Source organism: Natrix helvetica (genome assembly GCF_964273705.1).
Source record: "Natrix helvetica genome assembly, chromosome: 2".
NCBI lineage: Eukaryota > Metazoa > Chordata > Lepidosauria > Squamata > Natricidae > Natrix > Natrix helvetica.
The window spans coordinates 38,100,512-38,122,219 of record NC_138552.1 but is presented as its reverse complement, the minus strand read 5'-3'; the positions used below and the strand labels follow the sequence as shown (position 1 = coordinate 38,122,219).

Here is a 21,708-nt window from a genome sequence, read left to right as displayed (position 1 = left end):
ATAAACAAAACAGCTACCGTTTATAAATTGTTCCCTAGTTCACCACAATTACATAATGTTTTCTCTGTCCAGGAGGGGCTTTGATGCCTAAGCATTCCATTGTACTGGATAAATGTTAGATAAATGTTTTTCAAATTTGGCAACTTCAAGATGCACGCTAGCTGAAGAATTTTGGAACTTGAAGTCTCTACATCTAAAAGTTGCAGGCTTGAAAAACATTGGCTAGATCTATCATACAGTATTTATCTTAGACCCACATTTTTTCAGGGCTTCAAAATGTCTTTTAACACCTTGGGCGGATACACTTGGACAAAGGTAGTCTCAATTATTGTCACTAAATACAGTGTTAGAATACCTGAAGGGCCAGCTTGGGGACAGAGCTTCACAAATCTGTATGTAGCCAAATCAACACCGATGATGGCATATAATCAGTAAATCATCAATAAATAATTAATCAACCAGTGTGCCCATGAACAATTCCTTTGAGATTCACTCATCTTCCTGCCTCTCTACAATCTCCAATATTAACATTTCATTTAGAGTACCTACACAATTTCCAAATCTAAATCACCTACATCACAAGCCCTACACATCCTTGAGTGAATTCCAATGTATCTTTTGCATATAAACATGACAATACTAATATTTCATTTATTATTTCCTGGAGTTTACATGACACTTTGATGTATCAGGAGTTTGACCAGCTTATATTCCCTTCTTATAATAATAATATTAAATAGGAAAACCAATATGACAAAATAACAGTACTAACAAAAACTAAATTACAGATGACTATAGCAACCAAGGAAAATTATTGTTCGCTATTTTAAAAAAAACCTCTTTATAGTAGCTATTAGAATGAGTCTGATTAAAATTTCAAATTTAGCTTGAAATTATATTACAAACTATAGTATTACCAAAGTGTATACTGTTCTGTTTTTCTTAACATTTTATTTCAGCTGCTCTTCCTCTAAATTATTCACTATGTTTAGTAGCAATTCGAAAAGCTGATAAATCTTGATAAATTTATTTTAAAATTCTGCCAGTTTGCCTGTACATACTGGACCACAATATTGAAACCAGTTTGAGAAATTCTCTCCTTCGTTCATGATCTCCAATTTCCATTTGTAACACTGCAGCATCACAAACATTTTTTTCTCATAATATGCCTATCGTATTCATTACAATAGGCATATAATATTTGAGCTTCAAAAATCCAGGAAGTCATTAGATAGCAGCAAACTGATATAAAAAGTGTTAACTCTTGTGATCATCCATATCTTTGTAACCCACATATGGTACACCTACATTAGGACCCAAGTGATCTTAATATTGTAGTTAAACAGAGATAAACAACAAAAATGGTTTTTCTAGTACCTATTTTAAGTCTTTCTCTTGCTATATGTAGGAATAATTTTAAAACAATTTAAAGAGCATTTATATTTTACTTTTTAGTTCCAAACTGTGCGTTCCATTCCATTTCATAATATTAGAAAAAAATGCACTCTGTTGTCTAAATTTCTGCTTTTCTTTTACATTACAGTGTATCATGGAGGAAGAAAAGTGTCCATTTTTTCTTATGAATCTTTTCCTCTGCAACTCCTAAAAATCTATCTCAATTTTTCCAAGGTGGATTTCAAGAACATAGGGGATACCCAAGAGAATGATGAGTATGGACCACCTCATCATTCTACCTGTAAGAACAAATATTATAGTTTGTAACATTTTGCTCCATGTAACATTAAATCCAATCAAGGATGTTACAAAACATTACAGGATTTCTGCAAATCTCTGCTGGTCTATGGCCGAATAAAGATTGATCGACTGTCAAAAAACCTACCTTAAACTATTCCATGTACTATATTTCCAAGGAAATGTGATATCTTTTATTGCTTTTCATTTCATGTTTTTATTTTTACTCTTTCTTATACTTTACTAATCTCTCCGGGATCGTATTCTGCACCATACATCCCTGCGACCAATCCGCTCGCACAGAGAGGGTCTCCTCCAGGTGCCGTCCACCAGGCAGTGCCGGGGGGCGGCGCCTAGGAGTAGAGCCTTCTCTGTGGCGGGCCCAGCCCTGTGGAATGACCTCCCCCCGGATATTAGGAATACCTCTGACCTCCGCTCCTTTCGTGTAAAGCTCAAGACCCACCTATTTCAAGTTGCTGCCCTGGCTCAACTCTGATCTAATTTTATCGCTCCTGACGGGTTTTTTATCTGGGATATTTTAATTGCATCCAATTTACTTAGGGGTTTTTAAACATTGTGTTTTTACTTGTTTTTATCTACCAATTCACCTCCTCCTAGTATATGTTTTGTATATGTCTCGGTATATGTTTTTGGTATATGTATGTTTGTCTGTATATTTATTTCCTATGTTTTGTTGTACACCGCCCCGAGTCCTTCGGGAGAGGGTGCGGCTAAGAAATAAATATTTATTTATTTATTTATTATTATTATTATTATTATTATTATTATTATTATTATTATTATTATTATTATTATTATTATTATTATTATTATATATACAGTGTTATAATATATTCAACTACATAGTCCTAGTCTTTGTCTTACAATCCTAATTAGGACCAGAATTGGTATTGCTAACTGACATGGCCATAAAACATGACATTATGTGATCATGTTATCTGTGCAATGGCAATTCTGGCAATCCCAGTTGCCATTTTTAAACAAGAACCACACAGGTTGCTAAGAGAGGATCTCATGTGATTACTACTTCAAACTCATTCCTGCTGGTTTCCCCATTGACTTTGCTTATCAGAAGCCAGCAAGGAACATGGGAAATTGTGATCATGTGACCACAGGAATATTGTGATGTCCATAATCACAAAGACCTATCCTAAGTATCCTTCATTCAATGTTGTCGGAACTTTGAACAGTAACTGAATAATTGTCATAAGTCAAGGACTACCTGTATAAGCATTAACCTACAGTTTTAGTGGCCCAGCCTGGTTCAATAAACCAAGATATTTGTGTTTCATGCAGTAATATGCAGTCCTTTAACACTTTCTATATCAGGCTGAACAAACTATGCAAACTATAAATTGTAGCTGACAAGGCACAATAGTGTGACACTCTCCAGCCACCCATAGCTCTCGAACATTCTGTAACATATAAACAAATAGACATGTTGTTCTTTGTAACTTTTATAGGACACTATTCTTCTTACTAGACAGCATATTCTCCATTAGGAAAAAGACACTGCTGAGCTTAACAGAGGAAGGAGACAGATAGATAGATAGAAAGAAAGAAAGAAAGAAAGAAAGAAAGAAAGAAAGAAAGAAAGAAAGAAAGAAAGAAGATGGAGGTATAATGCTAGCAAACCAAAGATGGACACAGAATTTGGTAGTTAAAGGTTCGTTCTTGGGGACAGGCAGGGGACAATCCAGGGAAGAGTGCTAAAGAAGAAAACCTTTCGGGGAATGTTTCTACCTAGGCTGAAGAACAATGGCCAAAATTCTGCTAGAAATGGAAAAGCAAATGGAGTTCAAGAGAGAAAAAGAATGGCAGCTAGAGTAACTATTTCTTACTTGCCTTTAAGTAGGAATTAGGATAGGATTTGCTAAATGAAAAGGGGAAACAATACAAAAGGGTTGCTGATCTGCTGTGTCTTAAATTAAAATCTCAAAAACTCAGAACCTGTGAAATATGAATAATTGTTTCCAGATTAATTAGGATTCAGAAATTGAAATTAAACTATGGCTTCATATCCTTTTTTAGAAAACATTAATCTTAACTTTCCATTCTAGCTAGACCAGAAAATGCTGATAATTGCAGTTAAGGTGTTTCACTTATGCAGAGCAAAGAGCAAAGCAAGAGAAAATGGGAGGCAGCCCGGTGCTTGAAAGTTATTTTACATATCAATTTTTATCTTAATATATCATTGGTTAGGGACATGGTGGCTCAGTGTCTAAGACGCTGAGCTTGTCGATCAGAAGGTCGGCAGTTCGAATCCCTAGCGCCTCATAACGGAGTGAGCTCCCATTACCTGTCCCAGCTTCTGCCAACCTAGCAGTTCAAAAGCATGTTTAAATGCAAGTAGAAAAATAAGGACTACCTTTGGTGGGAAGGTAACAGCATTCCATGTGCCTTCAGTGTTTAGTCATGCCAGCCACATGACCACGAAGACGCCTTTGAACCACGCGCTTTGGATTTGAAACAGAGATGAGCACCGCCCCCTAGAGTTGAAAACGACTAGCATATATGTGCGAGGGGAACATTTACCTTAATCATTTGTTGCCTCAAGAATGTCCACACATTATGGTGTATGTTTTTTAATGGTCAAAAATCCAGGATCCAAAACCTGACAGCCTTCACAGATCAAAATTAAGCAATCTGGCAATGTGACATGTTACATAACTCCTTTAAAGGACGAGGACAGTATATAGTAGATCTTATTTCCTGTATCAAACTTGACTTTTAGGTCATTTTCAAAATAAATATAAATATATTATAAAAATCATAAACAAACCTACAATTACTGTCTTCCGATTTCCTTTAAGTTAATTTTAATTTTAAGAGATTATATCAGGTACAAAGATCAGAATTACACATGAAGTTCTAATTAAACTGATTTATCACTATTCATGTCGATGCACAGGTATCTTATTCAATTAACTGTTAGCAGGGGTGGGCTCCTGAGGGTTCGCAGGGATTTGGGAGAACCTCTAGCTACGATTCTGTACAGTTCAGAGAACCCCCAAATCTCACTCCTGGCTGGTCCCGCCCACCCCACCCCGCCCCTCCCAGGAGTCTCCACACAGTGGGTGCCACCGTCCTTGGTCTCCTGGATCTCTCAATGGCTTTTGATACCATCAACTTTGATATCCTTCTGAGCCAGCATTGGGGATTTGAAGAGGGAGGTACAGTTTTGCAGTTATTTTCCTCCATTTTCTGCAGCTAGTCAATGTTAGTAAGAGGGGAGAGGTCAAACTGTAGGTTCCTGTAATGCAGTGGTTCTCAACCTGTGGGTCGGGATCCTTTTGGGGGTCGAACGACCCTTTCACAGGGGTCGCCTAAGGCCATCGGAAAACACATATTTTTGATGATCTTAGGAACCGAGACACCAATTTTATGGTTGGGGGTCACCACAACATGAGGAACTGTATTGAAGGGTCACGGCATTGGGAAGGTTGAGAACCACTGCTGTAATGCAAGTTTCCTCAGGCTTCAGGTTTGTGTCCTAGTCCTATCCTCATTAACATTTAAATGAAACCTCTGGGTGAAGTAATTTGCTGGCAGCGTGTGGTATCTTCAGTGTGCTGATGATACCCAGTTATACTGTACATCTCCACCCTTCACTGAGCAGCTAATGCTATCACAGTGTTCACCAAATGCCTGGAAGCTAAGAGGGTCTGGATGGAGAAGAACTAAATTTGATTTGACTCTGGCAAGTTGGAATAGCTTTTCCTCCTTCTCCCCCATCCCCCATGCCTGGTCTGATGATATGCCATCACTGACTCTGAACAGGGTTGCATTCCCCTGCATGGAGCAGTTGAGCAATTTTGGGTGTGGGGGTCATTCTAGACTTACAGCTATTGCTCGATGAGCAGCTGGCAGCTGGGGCTAGAGGGGTCTTTGCATAGATTTATCTTTTACATCAATTGCATCCTATCCTGGATTGGGAAGCCTTCCTCTCCGGCAGTCATGCCTTCATCACTCCTACTTGATTACTGCAATGTGCTGTACATGGGGCTGCTCTTGAAGACCACCTGGTCCAGACTGCTGTAGCGCATGCTATTCTGGGCATTCCGAGATTTGCGCTTATTATATCCCTGATGTATGAGCTGCACTGGTTCCTAGTTTTTTCCAGGTGCAATTCAAAGTGTTGGGTATCACCTTTAAAGCCCTACATGACATAGGACCAGATTGTCTGTGGGACCACCTATCCCTGAAGGTATCTTCCCATCTTACAAAAGCTGATAGGGTAGCCATGCTCCAGATCTTAAATATGGCCTCTTGAGGTCCTTAGAAGCATGACTTTTCCATTGCAGCCTTTGCCCTATGGAATACTCTCCCTCTTAAGATCTGACAGGTCCTCACTCTTTCAGCTTCCAGATGGTCAGAATATGATGAAAATGTGGTGGGTTGCATCAATGAAGTGTGGTTGTGGTCCCAGGTTTTTCTGGATTTGGTTTTAGTATTTGTTTAAATATAGTTGCATATATTGTTTCTACTGCTGGGTTGTAAGACACCCAGAGATTGTTTTTTATATTTGACAACTATATAAATGTTTTATATACAAAATTTTATATAAAATGTACTTCAAAGAAGAAAGAAAGAACTCTTCATTATCTGTTTAGGATATTTAATAACATCAATAAATTGTTAGGATAGGATAGTAACTGATAACAGGGATTTTGTGGTATTTTTGACATTCATATACTTGACACCAAATTCCGCGTTCAGATTCTTTGAATTCTTTGAAAATGAAAGCTTATACCTCACCATGCAACTTTTCATTTTTCATCCTAAACTCTTCAAAATGTATTACACATTGATATACAGATTAAAATGGGATGCACGCACGCATATGCTATAATACATCTGAATAATATTAACTTCAAAGTATAACTATGTAGAAGCAATTAACAAGTACATATTTACAAGACAAACCTTCTGTTAGTACTCTATGGTTCCAAAACTTACTTCTAATGAAATCTATTTTCACTGATTTCATTGAAGTAAATAAGGTATACTTCAATTTTCTACGTCATGATGTTTCACTATGTTTTACTAGTGCTTAAGCAAAATCTTCTGTATTCAATTTTACCTCAAATTTAATTTAAAATTAGGTTACAGTGAATGATTTTACTTCTAATTAATAGAGCTTAGTATTGGCATATAAAGCAGAGAATGCATTATATAATATATTGTGCTCAAAAGAATTACTGTAAAATTACCACTTCTGAAAATTAAAAGATGTTTTTGTTTGTTTGACTGCCTGCATTTGCCAATTCAGTATTGTTTCTGCAAATCAAATATGTAATCATATTATACATTAGTATAACTTTTAAATGTTTTAATGATACTTGAGATATAAGACTGTGATATGAAATATTAGATGTAGTTGCAATGACTATATTATGCCTGTTGATGCAAAATGTATCTATGCTCTATTTCCTCCCGTATTTAAAACCAATGAATAATCAGATGTTTCAATACTTTACTGAAATGAAATAAACTTCTGGAATAATCATGAACCCCAGAATCCAAATATCCAAATGTATCACAAAGCTTCTCACAACAGAAATCACAACTGAAATGGATAACTTTGGTATTGCTGTGTTTTCCCAAAAATAAGACCCAACCTGAAAATAAGCCCTAGCATGATTTTTCAGGATGCTGATGATACAAACCCTACCCCAAAAATAAGCTCATTAAAATCATCAACCAGATGGACGCATTTAGCACCATATTTCCTCAAAAATAAGATCTAACTGGAAAATAAGCCCTAATGCATCTTTTGGAGCAAAAATTAATATAAGTCTTATTTTTGAGGACACACAGTAGGTACTTAGCTTGATAATTTCAATGTCTGGAAAAATTTGGAAGATTCAGTCTTAACATGTCTAGAGAATGCTATACTGTTACAACATGGTTACACTGTCCCACCAGAAATTTTAATCTTATTTAATATATCATTCTAGAGTTTCTTCTAGCTCAATATATGTTTGTTGCTTTATACATAGAATACACTAAATACTTGCATGCAGTGCAAAGGTAAATAAAAACCTTTTCCTTTCAGTATAGGTATTTATTGCAATAAAATGATGAAATTGTAAGGTAAAATGAATTGTGACTGTCAGCTACTCAAAAGCCAGCTAATGCATGACAATCACATCATCCAGTGGTAGATTTGCAGCATCTACTCCTTATTGGAAACACTGGGTTCTCTTTTACTTAGGTTGCACTCAGGTTTAACCAAATAACAGAAATGTTAGGATCTATGTGACTGTGAAATAATGGTTACAGGGCAATTCATGTTAGAGAATGGCAGCATAGAATTTTTAAAAAAACTGCACTTACATGTAGAATAACAGGAGGCATGCTTGTTACTTTGACCAAAGAGGTGATTCATCCTCCACTCTGCATGCTGTAATGAACTGATAATTTGACCTGTGCTACCTATATCACCACCCCAGATAACCAAACATTGAACTGCAGTGAAATACAGGAAATATAGGTGAAATAAATTCAGGTCTAATCCATAAAACATATTTCCCATTAAATATATTACATTTATTTTCATCAGGATTTTAAGCACATGTATCTCTTTAGCCAAAATTAACATAGAATTTAACAATTAACATAATTAAATATAATTAATATTGTTTGGGGCTGAGGTTGGGGCTAAGGCTGAAGGGAAAATGAACTGACCAAGTGTGTGTGTGTGTGTGTGTGTGTGTGTGTGTGTGTGTTTAGATCATGCTAACTAAGCATGAAACCATTTATGCTTAAACCTGTCACAAAAGTACAAAAACAAAATACCTCTATTTTAAAAACATTCTTCTAATCTAAACCATCTTGATTTCTATAAATATATCTAAAAAATTTAACTGTCTCTTACTGGAACAGCTGAACATTTGATTTCTGGCATAGTTTGGGGTTTTTTATATAGTTAAATTGATGGAATATTTGAAGCTATGAAGAATTTATTTCCTATTTTTTTAAATGTCAAAAATGTATTCCTTTAGAGATAAAATTCCAATGCTTCCAAACAAACTGACACCTGTTTGATTCTATAAATCAAAAGAAATGAGTGTCTATCATCAAATGCAAATTTGTATTCACATAGGAACAATGCACTGGCAATGAAGATGCCACTGCTGAAGTCTGATATAGCATATAACTAAAATTGGAATTCAGTACTTCTTATTTTAGAAATACCTATTGAACATGATGAAATTTATTTTTGAGTAGACGTAAAATGGCTATAAGAATTTACATCATATTATCACTCATTGAATATTGTCTCTGTTACTTTCCATCATTACCACTTCTGAATGCATAAAATATTATTCCTCGTTTTATAAATAGAACAAGCAAGCTATATGAATTAACAATTTAATTCAATTTTATTGCTAGTTTTAATAGAGTCTAGAACAGTGCTGTACTGAGTCAAAATATCAGTTAAAATGCACTGTTTCCTAAACTTTCAATTTTACAATAATATTTCCAATTTTTAAAAACTACCATTGCTAATTGCTTCCTACTTGTGAATCTAAATCTGACTTTGAACAACTATAGTGGTATCTAAATTGAAATATATTCATCTTATAAACATCACTGAGCTCTTTTGAGTCATCATCAGGAAAATTGGACCCATTGTTTCCACATATTATATTTAAAGAAATGCCAGAATTATGTTTCAAGAAATAAAAAATCATGATCCCAAAATTCAAATTAATTCAGTAAGGTTTGATACATTGTACAAATCAGTATACAATCTGTTTTTAATATGCAAAAGTTCAGAAATATTTGCCTTAACTGTACTTAAACATCTGAAGGCTTACACATTTCGAATACTTGAAATATTTGACATTAAAAGCTTGAGAACTAATTTCCAAATAGAATAAATCCATTTATTAATCAAATTTATATTGTATCTTTTGCTCAGGATGGCATAAACAGCTCTGCCTCTTCCTCCATTTTTTCTCACAAGAAAATCCTACCAGGCAGCTTATATTAAGAATGACTACCTCAAAGCCACCACATCATTTTCTATGGCTGAGGATCTCCTTCATCTCTGACTAACACTTTACTATTACATTTCATTATATGTCATGGAAAACCGATCACTTTTCAAAAGTGGCAATGCACTATTAAGTTATCACACCATTTTTTTCCATTGAAAACCATCTAATTCCTTGTTCCACACTGAGAGCTGATCAGTATCCCCAGGGGATATAGTACAAAAAGAGGCAGCAATATTTAAAAGCCTTATTCTAGACCCAATCTGGTGTGTTTCAGATAAATTGGATTACATCTCTCAAATTTCCAACCAGCATGCTTTACACCAATCTTCTCTGATGTGGTGCCTTCTGATGAGTTGGACTATAACCAGGAATGTACAAAACAACCTCAAAAATGTTCTCACCTCAAAATACCTATTTTGAGTGTTCCAGTCCTGAATTAAAACTCATGTGTTTTGTGTCAAAATAATTTGCAGAGCATATTATTTTCCAAGAGTGAAATAAAACTTCAGTGTCTTGGCTTGCCAAGAATGACAGTTATGATTGGACTCCTTTTTTCCAAATGTTTTCCTGCTTAGCCAATACAGCAGCTAGAATTGCATTAAACACAGTTAGATTCAAGAAGAAAGTTGCTCAAAGCTGCATGTCCACTAAATTATTGCTGTTTTATAATAACAACAAAAACTTTCTAAAGGGAAACTAGAGACAAAATTTCTTTTGCAGACAGCCAATACTAAAGTATAAGTAGAAGTCCTTGGTGCTCTCTGAGCTTGGTTGTTTTCTTACAGATATTTCATTACTCACACTAGGTAACATCATCAGTGCTAGTCGAAATTATGCATACATGTCCTTCATAATCTCCTTCATAAACAAGTGTTGCCAATATTCTAAGGCTGTATAAATAGAAAGACTAGTACTGTAGTACTGTACTATACAAGTACTCCTTGACTTACAACAGTTCATTTAGAGACAATTCGAAGTTACAACAGCACTGAAAAAAGTGATGACCACTTTTCACACTTATGACCATTGCAGCATCCCCATGGTCACGTGATTTACATTCGGATGTTTCACAATTGGTTCATATTTATGATGGTCCAGGAACATGTGATCATCTTTTGTAACCTTCTGACAAAGTCAATGGGGAAGCCAGATTCACTGAAAGACCATGTTCCTAATGCAACAACTGCAGTGATTCACTTAACAAATGTGGGGAGAAAAATCGTAAAACAGGGCAAAATTCGCTTAGCAAATTTCTCACTTAGCAACGTAAAGTTTGGGCTCAATTGTGGTCCTAAGTCGAAGACTACATGTTTTGCCTTGGTTTATTGAATGTTGATGTGCACATGCACTGTATGCATTTTCTCATGTCTCTTTGAAAGTTAATGTTATTAAAGAGTTAAAAAGAATCAGGAGATCTCTTTTTTTTCAGCCAGCACTCACTACTATATGCCAGCAAAAACATCAGGAAACAAAACATAATTTGCACCTGTCAGGCAGACTGCGAAAAACAACAGTATGTACCAAAAATTGGCCAAGGATTTTTAAAAACCAAACATTAACATTGATCCCTAATTCAAGGGGATGTTGAAGAGTTTAGCTGCTGTCTTATCCTGTACTCTATGGGCTGAAAAATCTAGAGGCTTTATTTAAAGAGACTGAAAATACCTTCAATTCCCCTGACAGCTTTTTTTAAAGACATGATAATCTAACTACATTTGTCAGGGAAGAGAAATGTTCCTATTGTTCTCTTGGGGACCTCCCCCCCCCCCAAAAAGTGTTGAAAATCACGCCTTTGACTAAATTTCATCCCCACTGAGCGAGGAGTAAGGTTGAACATACGCTAACGTAACATTCTAGTTAGTTACTCTTCTCTGAGATCAGTCAAGCCATTCCAAAATTCGGTGGGACTGAAGAGAGAGAGAAGGCTAAACATTTGGACTGAATGTTTCACGTCGGGCCGTTTGCGCTACGTTTAAAATTAAAGACATTTTCTGCTTCAAGCACACCCGAACTAATTCGGCAGCCTTTCCAGCGCTAGCTGGGCAACTCGGAGGAGTTTATATCACAACTCACCCAGAAGGTTAAATTAACAGAATTAACAGAGTTGGAAGGGACCTCGGAGGTCTTCTAATCCAACCCGCTGCTCAAGCAGGAATCCTTATACAACTTCAGACAGGCTGAGAGAAGCTAGCCGAGAGCTCAAACTTGTAAGCTCAGGGAGAGCCAAACCTCCGTGGGCAGAGCAGCACATATCCCCACCTGCCTTACGACCTCCTCTCCTCCTCCTCCTTTACCCAAAGCGAGACGCGGCTAAGCCCCTGAACTTCAGCGGAGAAGACCCCGCGGTGGCCCAGGGCCAAGGCGCCCCGTTTTAATGTTGAGCCCCTTTTCTGTGCCAACGTTCCCTGACGGGAAGGGAGCCTAAGCAAAGGAGGAGGCGGAGAGCCGGGCGGAGGAAGGGGGGAAACCCTAGCGAGGGCGGGGCCGCTACCTGCTTCTCCAGCGCCGAGTCCTTCCCGCTGGCGGCGGATGCGCCCTTTGGAGCGAGCGCCCTCTCGCAGCTGCAGCCTTCCAGCATGTAGACGCCGGCGGGCCGGGCGCTCTGCTCGCTTTCGAAATAGAAGAGCATGTTCTGGTACAGGGCGAACCATTTGTCGTGCCAGCGGCTGGTCTCGGCGGTCTTTTTGCTCAGGTAGCCGCGCCTGGTGCCCTCCTTGCGAGCCAGCACGGCGAGGTACAAGGCGTGCCCTTCGTTGTAGCGCACGCTTTTCTGCATGGTGCCTCCCCAGCGCCGACGGCGAACCGTCTCGGATCAACTGGGGGGAAGGAGCCCCTGCCGTCAGCAGCGCGTCGTCGAAGAGCAGCGCGGCTTCTCCGGACGGGCGAGGCGAAAACAGACGGAACCCAGAGCCATCAGCCTTTCGGCGGTGGCGCACACCACTGCAAAGCCTCGCGCCGGCGCGCTCCTCCGTCCTGGTGGGGGGTGTCGCCACCTTGGGCGCTATTGGAGTCCGGGGCTGTAGCTGAGCTCCTTGGCCTCAGCCGGCGGCTGCTCCGAGCGCTTCAACCCGCCCAGGGGCGCCGGCAGCATCCTTGTTCTGGGCGCCGGGCGCTTCTGTTCGCCCGGGAAAGTTCTGCGATGCGCGCTTTCCCCGACTACAGTCGCGCCGCGCTCGCTGAGGCGTCCGAACCTGTCCTCCTCTTCCTCCTTCTCCGGCAGCTGATGCCTATTCACCCCGACCCCAGCCCTCGCCTCCACCGGGAGCCAGAAAGGAAAATAATCACTCGGGAGATGAGCCGTAATCGGCTTTGAGACCAATTTAAAGCACAAAGTCGCCACCGCGGTCAGTGCCAGAGCGCGGAATAACAACCCTCCCTCGGAGTGGGCGCGCGTTCCCGCCTCTAGAGAGCTTAAACCTCCCTCCTCCTCCCTTTTTTTATGCCGCCCGCCTCCGAGAACGGGGGCGTTATCTCCAGACGGTCGAGCCAAGGGAAGGGTTGGGGAGGGTGTGTTGTGGGGAGTGGGGGGAGAAAGGCGAGGAGAGCCGTGTATTTTGTCGGACGAAACGCTCGAGGCAGCGTGTGGCAGCGGCCGCTTTTCCTGTGGGGAAAGGTCGATGCGGGAGGGCCCGCGAAGCTTTAGAATGAGGGCCTGCAAAGTTAAGCGGAGTGCTTAATCCGCTCCTACGGTGCTTTCCCAGCTGCGGGTTTAGTTGGAGCGAGAATAAAGTATCTTCAGATTCTCTCTCACGACACGCCAGCTGAGTGGAGGAGTTGTTCTCTAGCGTAACAAGCGTTCGTTGCTGAGTGCTTGTAACTCCGGTAGACAGAACATTTCCCTCCACTCTTTCCTCGCGTCATCTTCAAGGCTGTTGAAGACACAGAATCTGCTCTACGGGTTGAACGTTTACTGAGCTCAAAGAACAAGTGCTGGGCCTGGATGCTGAAAAGCAAAATGAACCTGCAGTCCAGAGTTTAATAATAGTTTCATTAGGAATGGGCAACAGGTCACCCAATCATGGACAAGCTTCTGAGTTCTCCCAAAATCCCCTCAGTAACTTGCATGGCACAGGCAGCAGACAGACAGGAAGATCTAAAATAAACTTTGGAAGAATTTCCACTCAAAAAAGTGGAATCTCTTCCTGCAGGTGTCCTTGAAACCTTAAGGGAAAATTCTAATTATCGAATAGGTTTTCATTGGTTAAAAAATATTAATGATTTTTTTGAGCATATAAATATAGGTAAATGTAGCATCTTACCATTTTTTCCCAAAGCACAGAAGGCTGGGGCCTTTCAGATTTTGCAACTGGTGAAAAAAAAACAACAGAATCATAGCGTTGGCATCCATAAGACCATCAACTCCAACCTGAAATTCCATATATGCCTTTATCTGGGAGTCAAAAAACATTAAAGTAAGAGTCTGAATAGACCCACATGGAACCGCCTGATCAATTGTAGGTCAGTCACATTTGCAAATTATATGCCATAAAACTGACAGATCACTTGGCAAATTGGCAAAAATCGAATTAACCAAAATCTGTAATTGGAATCTCTCAAGCATAATAGACATTCCTCATCACTAATCACTATGCAGACTTCCATCTAAAAAAATATTACATCATTTTAAACAGGATATATAATTTATAATCTGATTTACCTGCTGACATCAAGCAACAGGTTAACAATTTATCTCCTATGCTGGATAATGCTTCCTTTTTGTCTCTCTCTCTCTATAAAATGGCAAATATGTTTCCATATTCCAAACCTTTTCCATTTTAAAAGATCACATCTTCCTTCTCTGAGGATTCAGTCAATTTGGAAAGTAATTGCTCAGTAAAACTGGTTTGTTCTTAATATCATTTTATTCCTTGCTCCATATTGTTATTCATTTAATATATTTGATATGTTTCAGAAATTTTAATTATTATTTCAATTTGGCATCAAATCAGCTGCCTTGTCATAAAAATCCAGGATAATCATTACAATAAAAATAGATATTGATGAGTCTCAGTGTATATAACTAAGCAAAACATTGTTTGCAATTACTATTCCTTTTTTCATTGGGACTCATAATCGCAAAACTATTTTCAACACCACTTAATTTTTTTAATGTCTGCAAACGTGACCAGGTTCAAGGGGCTATTTTGTAGCTTACAGCATAGTATAAGGCATTTGTTGAGTGGGTAGTCCTGAGAGCAATTTTTATTTTATACCTGTACATCAAATGAACTGCAAGTTGATCCTAATAAGCACATTGAATTTTTGCCAAATCTTATTCATTAAAAGTGTTAATGCAATAAAACAAGGATAAGTTATTTTGCATACATGCTGAAGTATTGATTTAAGATTCGTTTCTAAGACTCTTTCTTTTGCTTCCTGATTTATAACATGCCAGACAAAAGAGTAAGGTGATTTCCAATTAACATTTTAGATAATCAGCTCTGACTTATGTCTTCAATGCTACAGTTCTAGATACATGCAAATCATGGGGCTATGGGGTGGGGAATACCTGTCAGTAGAGATGTATGAATGGTGCTCATTTAAATCCAAACATTGTTAGATATATTCCCATGGATGCTGTCAGCTAAAAGGAAGCAAGGCTATGGTATCCACTTGAAAGAAAAGTGGGGTGCCTGTAATTGTGGAGTCTGTCTGGCAAGAACAAAGAATGTTTATTCACAGAGAATATGCCAGTGCAACACTTGTATCAATTTTAGGTGGTGGTTAGAGGACTGATAACAGGAACAAAGATACATCCTGCATACCTCAGCTAGAAGTTAGAAATAGGGATGGCCTGGAGCAAACAGAATGTGTATTAGATAAATAGAAATAGAGATAGAACAACAGAGTTTGAAGGGACCTTGGAGGTCTTCTAGTCCAACCCCCTGCTTAGGCACGAAACCCTACATCACTTCAGACAAATGGTTATCCAATCTCTTCTTAAAACCTTCCAGTGTTGGAGCATTTACAACTTCTGGAGGCAAATTGTTCCACTGATTAATTGTTCTAACTGTGAGGAAATTTCTTCTTAGTTCTAGGTTGCTTCTCTCCTTGATTAGTTTCCACTCATCGCTTCTTGTCCTGTCCTCAGGTGCTTTGGGGAATAGTTTGACTCCCTCTTCTTTGTGGCAGCGACCGAGATATTGGAACACTGCTATCACGTCATCCCTAGTCTTTATTTTCATCAGACTAGACATAGCCAGTTCCAGCAAACGTTCTTTGTATGTTTCAGCCTCCAGCTTCCTAATCATCTTTGTTGCTCTTCTCTGCACTCTTTCTAGAGCCTCAACATCTTTTTTTTATATTGCAGTGACCTGGAACATTCATTAGCAAAGACTTTGGAATAGGGACAGCTAAAGATCAATAGGGCAATTGTTAGATCATTACGAAAACATTTATTAGTTTATTTGTTTTATATATTCCTCATTCCACTTTTGTGAAAATGTATAAAGTTTCTTAATCCTATTGCTCGGGGTTCCTTGGCATTTTCTAGCTAGGATCTCTTTTCTTGGAGCACTTCAATAAAAGGAAGCAAAACCTGCTTTCATGTGTGGTGTTATTCGCAGCTTCAACACCAGGCTCAGACCCAAATTGGGGACAACACCACATTTAGGAAAAATCAAAATGATCTCCAGATTTCATAGTAATACATTCCTTTGGTGTTGTACAGAAAATGACATTGCTATTTGGAAAGAAGGACACATATGTTTCAATGTGAATGGTGTATTTATTCTCCCATATATTTAAGAAATCAAAACCGCCCCTTATCCTAGAAAAGCTCCGTTCCAACAATAGGAGCATGCATTCAGGAAATCCAAACTCAGATGTCAAACATTCTAACTATACTTTGTTTTAATTATATTTTTATTGAACCAGCCATATATAATAATACATACAGCTCACACATAATTAATAAAAGACCAAATATTCCACCTTATGGTTGACATGATGTGTCAGTGCAGCCAATGTGTAGTGACTGAAAATTGAACGGTAAAGCATTTGCTTTATAAATAGCATTTGGTTAAAATGTCAGTGAGAATGATTATTGTATGAAAAGCCATAGAGTGCTGCTACCAATTAGTGTACTGTAAAATCAATTTTTCCTAACCTGTTGTTCTCTAGATCTTTCGGATCACTAGTCTCATAATTCCCAGATGCACATTAGAAATTGAGTTTAACACAACTGAAAGTAACCAAAAGAAGGAAAACCGGTCATTAATTTATTAGACCAATGTCATATTCCCCTGATTCTCGATCAAGGTATTACTTCAATGTTTCTTTGTCTTCGTGAAAAGCTTGCATAATTCTTTAAACAGCAGTATTCTCCAGTATGAGTCAAGTGAGATGGTCTGACAACAGAATTTGAAAAGGGAAATGTTTGGTAATGCTAAATGTATCAAAAAGAACATGGTAACTATGGCAACAAAATTAACACTAAGGCAACGTGTTATAACAGGGTAAATTTCACTACTAATAGCTTATATTCAGCACGAATGTTGCCCTAGAGCAGGTATTCCAGCAACTCTACCTCTAAAAAACAGTTTAAAAATTTAGAAGAATTCATTTTTTAAGATGTAAATCCAAAGGCAACTTCTGGGGGAAAAAAGCTCACCGGGTCTTTGGTCAATAGCATCAACATTGGCAGGAAAAAATAGCAAGCATGAATATACCACTAATATTAAATAATTGATGATGCAAATACAAAGTGATATAAAGGTTTGAAATTCATTTCATTGGAACAAAATCCATGAACCAGACAGCTATCATTCCCTATAGCAGGGGTGTCCAAGCATGGCTGGCTGGGGAATTCTGGGAGTTGAAGTCCACAAGTCTTAAAGTTCCCAAGTTTGGACACCCCTGCCCTATAGGCATCTCAAGTAAAGTATTTAATATAATTTAACTGAGAACATCAATAATATTTACAAACTCTTGAGTTCAAAAGTGTACACTTTGATTGAGTATTACTCACCTTAAGCAAGCTGTACAATAATTTCAGATTAGGATCTGGTAAGGATCAGTCAATGAAATAATTGAAGTTGATTTTTTTTAAAAGAAATACGACTCTTTAATCCCTTTATTCAGGGTGGAGTTGGGGCAACTGAATGGAGCTGAGTGTTTACTAGCCAGATGCTGTCCTGACACCTACATAGTAGGGGTGGGTTCTGGCCGGCTTTACTGCTGGTTCATTTGTGTGTGCGCTGGATGTATGCACATGTGCAGTTTGATCAAAATTGTTCTTCACATGCACAGAACAAAAAAAAACAAGATGGCGGCAGTGCCGTGGAACCAGTTTGGGGGCATGGCAGGCCTGGGTCACTGCCGGTTCCAGTGACCCAGGCCCCCATACCGCTATTGGTTCAGCTGAGCCGGGCCAAACCTGTAGGAACCCACCTCTACTACACAGAGTTCACAGGAAATGTTTTCTCTTTGTACCCTGATAGAGAAACATCTGCCACTGCCTAGGATTCAACTCTCAACCTTCTTACCTCTAGGCCAGGACTGTCAAACTCACGGCTCTCGAGCTGGATGCATCACGTGCTGGCCACGCCCACACCCGGTTTAGCAAAGGGGGGAAAAGTTCCAATACATCATGTGACGCTGACATGATGATGTGAGTTTGACACCCCTGCTGTAGGCCACTCTTAAATTGATGTTTGATTGATACGTATTTATTTTCAATTAGTACTTAATATTGGAACAATTTTTTCCTTTAATTCAAAATCCTAAAAATATATTTTCAATTTTTTATGGTCTGGAGAATGTGGGGATATATTGTATACATTTTTATGTCATTTTAATGGGTCCTTATGAAAATATTACCCAATTGTTAAATTGGGAACTTTTCTCATGAAAAATATTCTGTTTTATGTTCCTTGGAAAATACCACTTTTGGCAATTAGGATGGATGGAGTTTATAGATATAGATAATGCATACGGTATATGTATATAAAACCAATTTGTCAATGCCAAATTTTATGGTGCTACCCTAATTTTTAAATTGAATGGAAACAACAATACTTGTATAAATTCTTCTGGGCATAGATCCCATCCAGATCGATAAAAATCAATGGTAGCTATAAGATAAAAAAGCTGAAGCCCTCAAGCTGTTTTCCCCTTGTAAGTGGTTTTTGTCCCCAGTGAGACCAGTCTATCAGGGCAACCTGGTCTATCCAATTATGGGATGGAGCATACTGCTTTCACTTTCACCTTTCAGCCCCAATCCAGGAGCTTTCACAGGCAGTCGTTTTTCCAACAAACTATTTTTGTTTTGAATTTATATTTACCGACAAAGAAATAAAGGGAGACTAGTATAGATCTATTTCAAGCTATTTAGCTCTCATCAGCTAGCCATACCTGGGCTCAAATCCCAAAAGGGCATGGCTAGCTGATGAGAACTAAATAGCTTGAAATAGATCTATACTAGTCTCCCTTTATCTCTTTGTCAGTAAATATAAATTCCTCTTGTAAGGTTAGACAGGGCAGTTATACCCACCAGTACCGTGTTTCCCCGAAAATAAGTCAGGGTCTTATTTTCTTTTGACCCCTGAAATAAGCGCTTGGCCTATTATCCGGGGAGGTCTTATTTTCAGGGAAACAGGGTAGCAAATAGGCTGAGGAAATAGTTCCAGCATAGTATTTTAAATAAAATATATATTGCAGCATCAGTCATATAACAGCTGCGCCCAACATATACTGTATCTCTCATACATAGTTAATGTAATGTGAACACAAAACTGGATTCAAACTGGCACAAAATCCACATTGGGGAATTTACAACTACCAGCATAAGACTAATCGGCAGATAACTTTCTTCTTTTTCATTCCTAGTGTTTTGTAGCATTTTGCTTTAGGAAGAGCTCTAGAGAACCCGGAATTTGAGGATGCTTCTGTCATTTGGTTCATTCTAATAAAAATATTCAGTGTTGGATTTCTTTCCTCATTGATCAGCCATCACAATTGCTTGCTATTTTCTCATCAATTATGTTTAAGAAAACCAATCAGCTGCTATTGATGCATTAAAATTCAAGTCCTATGGAGGTTGGCATATATATGAGCAAATGCCTATCTTCAGAAGTAAAAATACATTATCTGAGGGTGTAAGGAAAAAGTGGAATACACTCTGTCTTCCGCTATCAATGAGGAATTAAAGCCATTTCCTAGGACATGAATCTCTAACCTTGGCAACTTTAAGACTTGTGGACTTCAACTCCCAGAATTCCTGGGAGTTGAAGTCCACAAGTCTTAAAGTTGCCAAGGTTGGAGGCCCTGTCCAACCTTGGCAACTGTCCTAGACACTGTCCTAGAACAAATGCAGCTGAGATGCTTTTATTAACTGACTGCAGGGAACTTCCTTCCTTTTAGACAGAATAATTGCCAACTGACCTTGGTTGTTATTGCAGAAGTGAAAGTAAACGTCTCTGCTTTTCTCACAAGAAGTCACAAGAAGGATAAGTTACCACCTCTCTGTCTCTGCAAATCCACCAGCAAGGAAATAAAGGAAAACTAGTTGCAACTGGATGCACTTTACTATTTGTCAGTTTGTTTTGGGGCTATCAGATTAATCTTCCTCCATCTGTACAACTCCAATTCACTCTCATTGTGTAATTCTGGAAAGACTAATACTCATTTTTCATTGATAAACAATGCTGAAAAGTTACATTAAGTATGTTCTCAAATAATACCTAGGTTTTAGTTTCTATGTTCGTTCAGAAAATTGTAATTGGAAAAACTATCCGAAATGGTCTGCAGTTAAATTTCTCCACAATTTTGTGACTAGTGGATACATATGAATGGTTCATCCCATAAGACAGGAATCATTAGTATTCCATTTTATCATGTAGTTATTTTTTTAAAATGATAGCAATAATATTTGAATTGCTCTCCCTTTCCATTTCCCAAACAAGAATTGTGGGTCCCTATTTGAAGAAGTAAAAATCTGAAGCATCTTTCAGATGGCAGTATACAACATTAAGTAGTACTCGAAATTCCATCCATAATTAGGTATTCTAAAGAACAGATAGTCAACAAGGGGTTATTTTAATCTTCAGACAGTAATTGTTGGTAACGTAGAAAAGCAGACGCAGACAGGAGTAAGGTTGTGCTGGGAAGGCCACCCTGAGCATCGTTTGGGGCTCCCTTTTATTGTCAAACTTCTCAGAATAGAAAAAGCTCATTGGACAGAAAATCCACTTGGCAACTATTGATTGGTTTACAGATACATGCTTTCCTCATGGACACCTCATGGACACTTCATGATGAAGATACGTGACCCATATGTAATGATTGACTGCTGCATGGAATGTGTTTACGTGTAAATTAAGCAAAAAGGATTAAGAGGAAGGAATGTGCACTTTGACTGATTAATCAATATGGTTTGCCAACTACTGAATAACCAATTAACTCCACAGTAATTATAAATCAAATATGTACTTCATGCTATTAGATTTTATATACTAAACATTCTTTAAACAATGAAACTAAAACTATGACACTATAGCAGTAAATATATTTTCAGTTCATCATCACATTAAGGAGAATGCCAAGGCACTGTAGAATTTTCTTATGTAGACTGAAATATGAACATATTAATTTTACCTTCTAATTGAATTTCAGTTTTGTCCCTAAAAATGAAGCTCTGGAAATCATTTTATCACATTTTTAATTCAGATCAGTATGTCTTTCAAAAAACATTTTTAAAATAAATAAATTAAGGGATGGCAATTTTGAATTGCTCCATACAAAGATATTAATTTCAAAACTTGTATTATGTTACAACCGCAGTTTTATTTTTATTATTTATTTATTATTTATTATTCACATTTATAGACCGCCCCCTCTCCCGGAAAGGACTCGGGGCGGTTTTATCACAGCCTTCTCAAGAGATCTGCTCAAGAGATTTCCATTAATAATTTTACATGTATGGTTATTGAACAATCAAGTTACTGCCATGTAATACCATTGTTGCAGAAGCTGCACTTGTTATTAA

At 38.2% G+C, this 21,708-nt stretch overlaps 1 protein-coding gene across 2 annotated transcripts in view; it reads right to left on the bottom strand.

The window, feature by feature from the left end:
- RASGRF2 (Ras protein specific guanine nucleotide releasing factor 2) overlaps positions 1 to 13,088 on the bottom strand; it is a 106,759-nt gene extending 93,671 nt beyond the window's left edge. The window contains exon 1 of one of the 2 annotated variants that reach the window (XM_081941032.1): positions 12,214 to 13,088. In XM_081941032.1, coding sequence (XP_081797158.1) covers positions 12,214 to 12,498 — 285 coding nt within the window. In that variant the 5' untranslated portion in view covers positions 12,499 to 13,088. Of the gene's footprint in view, positions 1 to 8,052; positions 8,728 to 12,213 lie in introns of those variants that run through there. The other variant, XM_081941033.1, reaches the window with a different exon arrangement.
- Between the last annotated feature and the right edge of the window lie 8,620 nt (positions 13,089 to 21,708).